This window comes from Helianthus annuus, chromosome 16 (genome assembly GCF_002127325.2).
Source record: "Helianthus annuus cultivar XRQ/B chromosome 16, HanXRQr2.0-SUNRISE, whole genome shotgun sequence".
In the NCBI taxonomy this organism is placed as follows: domain Eukaryota; kingdom Viridiplantae; phylum Streptophyta; class Magnoliopsida; order Asterales; family Asteraceae; genus Helianthus; species Helianthus annuus.
In genome coordinates this window covers 48,495,691-48,502,146 of record NC_035448.2, presented here as the reverse complement: position 1 = coordinate 48,502,146, position 6,456 = coordinate 48,495,691, and the positions used below count along the sequence as shown (strand labels likewise).

The 6,456-nt window shown below is 39.0% G+C and overlaps 1 protein-coding gene across 1 annotated transcript; it reads right to left on the bottom strand.

Moving 5' to 3' along the window:
- Window positions 1-3,274: 3,274 nt before the first annotated feature.
- On the bottom strand, window positions 3,275-5,307 carry LOC110918624 (cinnamyl alcohol dehydrogenase 1). The gene is made up of 4 exons (XM_022162911.2): window positions 5,103-5,307; window positions 4,900-5,013; window positions 3,746-4,413; window positions 3,275-3,612 (listed from the first exon to the last, which is right to left on the bottom strand). Exons 1-4 carry the CDS (start codon window positions 5,189-5,191, stop codon window positions 3,407-3,409), a joined length of 1,077 nt encoding a protein of 358 aa, XP_022018603.1. The 5' UTR covers window positions 5,192-5,307; the 3' UTR covers window positions 3,275-3,406.
- Window positions 5,308-6,456: the final 1,149 nt, after the last annotated feature.

The following is a 6,456-nucleotide window of genomic DNA, read 5'->3' as shown; positions in this document are numbered from 1 at the left end:
TAAGAAATAGTATTACCCCCCGTTTTAAGTATTTCATTGCTTACTTACCCCCTGCAGTAACCAAAACCCTTCCCGCCAAAAAGGTTTGACCAGCCAAAGTCAAAGGATGCAGAAACTTTGGAACTGGAAACATGTTTGGCACTGTAAACAGCTTGCAACAATCAAACCTATATCAAACTATCCTATATCAAACTATCATGCTGCAAATGGTCGTTTAATTTCAATCTATCCTATATCAAACTTTGGAACTGTAAACAACTTGCAACGATCAGCTTAATATGAATTGGTCATGTTTCATCCATTAATTTCATGTATCTACATGTTTGGCTACAAGCATATATCATAAACTGCTTGCAATAATCATCTAAACATGTTTGGCTACAAACATTAGCTGTAAACTGCTTACAGCAATCATCTTATTTCAAACACATACCTGCTGCAAAACACATATACTTAAACACATAGCTGCTGCAAATGCAATATAAAAAAGAGATTCTAGACAACACTTAACAGTATTAACTTGCTGCAAATGCAAAACACATATACTCAAACACTATTAACTTTCAAAAGAGCTAGCATAATGTTATAGGGTTTTGAATTGTGTTCATGTTTAGCAAATGGATTTTGGTAAAATGCCTAACCTGCTGCAGCTGCAAATGGTCATTTAACCTGTTCAAACATGCTCAAAATGAATATGTTGCACAAATTAACCTGTTCAAACATGCTCAAAACCATGAAACATTAACCTGTGATTGAACAATCTACTATGTTTAAAACCATGAAACATTAACCTGTTCACATCAAGAACATACATGATACATTGCCCTATAGTTGATTTTCATAACAAGTGAACTACAAATCCAGTTAAGATAAAAAAAATGCATGTTAATCATAACCATCATTAACATCATACAGAGTGTTAGATAACACTGTTACTACTGATCAAACATCATCATCAGTCATCGTCATTAACATCTAATTTAAGTTAAGTTAACCTACATATTACACAAAACCTAGATAACCACTAGAGTAAACATCCGCTTCAACTCTCCGGTGGATAATGGAAGTTGAGGACAGGCCTACCAAACATGGAGACCACCAGGTGGACCACCACTGATGAGCTTGATAGGCTCATTGTCAGGTCAACTGTAAAAAAAACACTAAACATCACAAAATATTAACATGGAAATCAGACTAATTGTTAATACCCTGTTTAACATGAGATTAACTAACACTGACACAAATCCGACCCTAACCCTGTTTATAACATGATATTAACTAACACTGACACAAATCCGACCCTGATTAATTAACAATGGACGATTGTACCTGACGTGTGGCGGATCAGGTATCGGATCAGCCAACAAAGTAGCGGCATTGTCATCGGTGCTGTGATGATTGCCGGAGAAGGTGTCGCCGGAGCTCTGAAGATCGATAGACGATTGTAGCTGAAGATCGTCGGAGAAAGTGATGGCCAGAGAAAAAGATCGCACTGAACAGGAGTGGAGGAGCAGTGTGGGAAGGTGGAGGGGGGGTAATAGTGCTTTGATTTATCAATGTATAGGGTGGTGTAATGTATAAGATACAATGGTATGTTGGAAATGACCTTTATACCCTTTGACCATTACTTAATTATGTTGACTGTTAACAAAAGTTGACGGCAGGAGGTAATTATGCGACATAACAACAATGTTAGAGAGGTAAATTGCAATTATTTCCAAGGAGGGGGTCAGAGTACCAATTAACTTAAACCCCATGAAAAAAAAAATGTAGTTTACTCGTACATAAAACATATAAATCATATGAGAAGTGTAATTTACTTTTGATTTTATAATCGGATGATGAAATAATTTACAAGTCAATGTGGAAATGTGACGTCTTTCATCATATCATATATAAGTAATGACTAATTATAAAATAAATACTAATTAGAAGATTTAATTGAAAAGAGGCAATAACATACAAAATAAATTTTGATTTTCCAAAACTATAAAAGAACTCCAATTGTGGGGTAGATCTAAATTTAATATTACAAGATCATGATGTCATGTTATTGTCATACAAACTCTCGGAATTTCGAATTACTATTTATTTATGTGCTTAGTTTGATATTCCATGATTGGTTGTCAATACTATATAAGTGATTAGATCATGGGGTATGGTGGGGCTTGGGTTGAGTTGGGTTTGGGTTTGGGCATTTGTTGACACGTGGAATAGGAGCCCCTCCATCATCTGGTTACGTGTTCACGGGGTATGGCGGGGCGTGGGTTGGGCTTGGGTTGGGTGCACCGGTGGCAGAATATTAAAAAAAAATTACAAAAAATTTATAAAAAATCACACAACATTTATAAAAAAAAAAACCTACAACTTCATTAAAATTTTAAAAATTACATAATCCTAAAAATTACATAATTTCTAAAAATTACAAAATAACAAACCTAGAGCATTAAATAAATTTCAAAAAGGTCGATCTTGTCGAACGCCTTTCGCTCCTTGCCTCGAAACTCTATGTTCGCCACCGCCACCCAGTCCTTGTGGCTCAACTCACCGCTGGGAACGGCTTCGTAGTAAGCCTTGAAATGCTCGAGCTTGGGCCGTAGCTCGCGCCATTTATGTTGGCACCCGTTGAGGTTGTGGCGGTCGTTACCTACGTTATGTCGGTAGGCTGCGAATGCTTCCAACCAATATTTTGTTTGCCCGGTGGCCGTCCCTTCATAGCGTCAACGACGCTTGTCACGAGAGCCATTTCTTCTTCATGGGTCCAGGATGCCATAGCGGGTTCGTGGGATGGGGGGACCAGTGGGTTAGCCGGTGGGGTTGGGTTCGTGGGATGGGGGGACCAGTGGTGGGTAGCTGGTAGGGTTGGGTTCGTGGGATGTGGGGACTAGTGGGTTGGGGGTTACAATATATAGGGGGTTGTCGGGTGACCGGGTGGCGGTTTGCTTTCCCCCAAACCCTTTGAATTTTAAATTCAAAATTTGAAAGTCCGCTATGACGTGGCGGGTGAGCGAATGGGAGGCAGCCAGCTAGCATGGCCATGCCGCCCCACGCCCGGCTTGAAAGCCAAGCCCCAAAGGCCACGCCCCAACCCAAACCCACCCAGGATGATGCCTTAAACGTTTTACCCCAACCCACGCCACATACCCATGTCCTTAGTTTGATATTCCATGATTGGTTGTCAATACTGTATACTGGGTATAACAAATTGTCAAATAAGCCACCTCACATATGATAATATCACAAAATCATTAAATTAAATCTTGTATATTAACGGTTTTGTATATATAAAAATTCATCCATTAGATTTATATATTTTAAAGGTACATCAACACAATAAAAGTTCAAAGCATTTGTCACTCTCATTTGTGAAACGAATACAAGATTACGAACATATGTCGTATATTTTTTACTCATTCTCGAGGTTGCTACCGGCAACATCCACAACAAACCGGTATCTAACATCATTCTTGGCCAACCTCTCCATCGCGGTGTTGACATAATCCATTTTCACGACCTCAATTGTTGATCTCACCCCTTTCTCCTTGCAGAACTCAAGCATCTCTTGAGTCTCTTTCATGCTTCCGATGAAGGTCCCCGTAATCGTCTTCCTCCCTTATAGAACACACAAAATTTAAAGTTAGAATTATATGTATACTTGTATATATCATACATGAACCAATAAAACAAATATGATTTATACATTGAAAGTTGAACGAATATACGAATCAGAAAAAAAGTAGCTAACCAAGCATGAGGAGAGGGGAGACGAATTGCAACGGGACATTGATCACACCCATGATGATCAATTTTCCATCAAGTTTTAGTAAAGAGAGACTAGGCTCGAGAGGATGATGAACCGGCACTGTATCAATAATATAGTCAAACGAGTCTGCTAACTCTTGCATCCGAGCAACATCAGAGCTGATGAGGTAATCATCAGCTCCAAGGACATCAAGAGCCTCTTCTTTCTTCTTATCCGAAGAAGAAATAACAGTCACGTGATGTCCCATAGCTTTAGCTATCAAAACGCCCATGTGTCCCACGCCACCAAGCCCAAGGATCCCTCCTTTAAGCCCACTCCCCTTTAGTCCAAAGTGGTTTAACGGGCTATACACGGTCACCCCTGCGCATAACAGCGGCGCAACCTGCTCAGGTGACATCCCCTCGGGTATCTTAACGACAAACTTTTGGTGGACGACCATGGAGCCGGCGAAGCCGCCTTGAGTGGGCTTGCCATCCGTGTAAACATCGTTGTAAGACCATATCTTTTTGTTGCAGTACTGTTCCACCTCAGCATTGCAAGGGCGGCAGTTGTTGCAACAACCGACCAGACACCCAACTCCCACGCAATCTCCTACCTTGAAGTTTGTGACTTCCGGTCCCACCTCCACTACCTCACCCACCACTTCATGTCTGCATCCACCAACAACAACTTAATAATTATCTCCATAAAAGTTACATATATTGCTAAAAAATATTCCCATACCAGATACAATTAATTCCATTATGCAACTATTTTTCTGGTCCATGATCAATGCTTAAAATCTTTTCAAAATAAAGGGTGTTTGGGATTGTTATTGTTAGATACTATTCATAAACTTATGATGATTTTATAGTAGTTTGTATAATATATGGTTTGTACTGATCTAAATATGTTTTTTCGAGCAATACAGAAACCCTAATCAGGTATTTCCACAAACTCCAATATCAGAGCCTCTGTTTTTTTTATAACTTGTAACAAAAAAATAGTGTTAGGAAGTGACTTGTAAGGTAATAATAAAACGTAATCAATCCCAAACACATACTAGCTAAAGTAACGTATAACTAATGATAAATAAATAAAATCTTGATGCACTAAAGTTGAGGGTGAAATAAAAGGAAAAAAAAAAAAAAACTAACCCAGGAACCATGGGATAATTTGACATTCCGAGGTCATTTTTGATCTGATGAAGATCAGTATGACATACACCGCAGCATACCACCTTAATCAACACGTCTTCAGCTCCTGTATTTCTGCACATACATACATACATAAATTTCAGTTAACTATACATACATATATATGTATGTAATTAGCGAGGGGCAGGAGAGAGAGGGGGTACCGGAGGGTGTAGGTGTAGGGGGAGAGGACGCCGGAGGGATCTCTGGCAGCCCATCCGGTAGTCTTTGTCTCTTCTTTCAAGCTTCCCATTTTGGATTCCGGCAAACAGATAGAGAGAGAGAAAGGGAGAACGAGTACTTGAAGGTAGAGACACGGGCGTATATTTATATATGTGTAAACAGCCAAAGAGGGGCCGGTGTGTCACCACTGCTTTCTTCTAAAGTCTACATTTTTTTGTTTGTTCTATACCATTTGTTTATTTCTTTTCATGTTTTCGTAAGCAACATGTTATATAAAATATTATTTTCTTTGTTGTAGGTAACCGATTAATTTTTTACTTTATAATTAAAATCATTTTTATTTTTCCCAATAAAATATTGAAGTTCTAAGGTAATCTACAACAATTGGGATGAGCACGGTATTCGTTCGGTATCGAACTGGTACTGTTATCAAAAGTACCGATATCGAAAAACGGAAAAAATAAATACCGGTACCGAATACACCGGTTCGGTACCGATACTGGTACGGTACCGGTATTTACCAGTGTTTTACCCGTAAATACCGGTACGGTTCGGTACCGGTACTCGATACCAAATGCTCATCCCTATACAACAATGTTTTTAAAAGCGGATCGGCTAACGAACCGGCTCTTCTACTGGTTCACTGGTCGGAACCAGTTGAACCGTTTTTATTAACCAGATTTTTATTATAATTAGTAATTAACTTATAAATGACAAAATCCATTATAGAGTAAACTTCTGTTTTGCTCCCTATGGTTTGGTCACTTTAACGGTTTTGCTCCAAACCTTTAAAAATAGCCATTTTCCTCTAATAGTTTGCTATGGTTTTTCCATTTTGCTCCCTGCAGGGAGCAAAATGAAAAAACAGACAGTTTGGATTGAGTTAGAGGCGAGGAGCAAAATAGAAAAACCATAGCAAACTATTGGAGGAAAATGACTATTTTTTGTTAGTGCACCTACGTCTGCTGACTACGTCTTCCATCGAGTCTTGAAGCTGAACTGATCGGAAATGGCACGAAACCTAGAAATTGTAGTTTTGTATAGGATCACTTATATGTACACATCTAGGACCGCTTTTGTGTCAGTTTGATGTCTGGATCGCTTATTTGATCATGTTTAGGATCGCTTATATGGCAATGGTCCAGGATCGCTTATATGGCAATCCATATAAGCGAACCAGACATGTCTATATATAGAGGAGCGATCTAAACACATAGTTAAGGGTGTAATCTTCCGGTTGAGCCACGAAGTGCTGCCGAAGTGCTGTCAGATCGTGTAATCGTATTTGATATCAATAAAACAGCAAGATTAAAGTGAATACAGCTTGAATAGCAC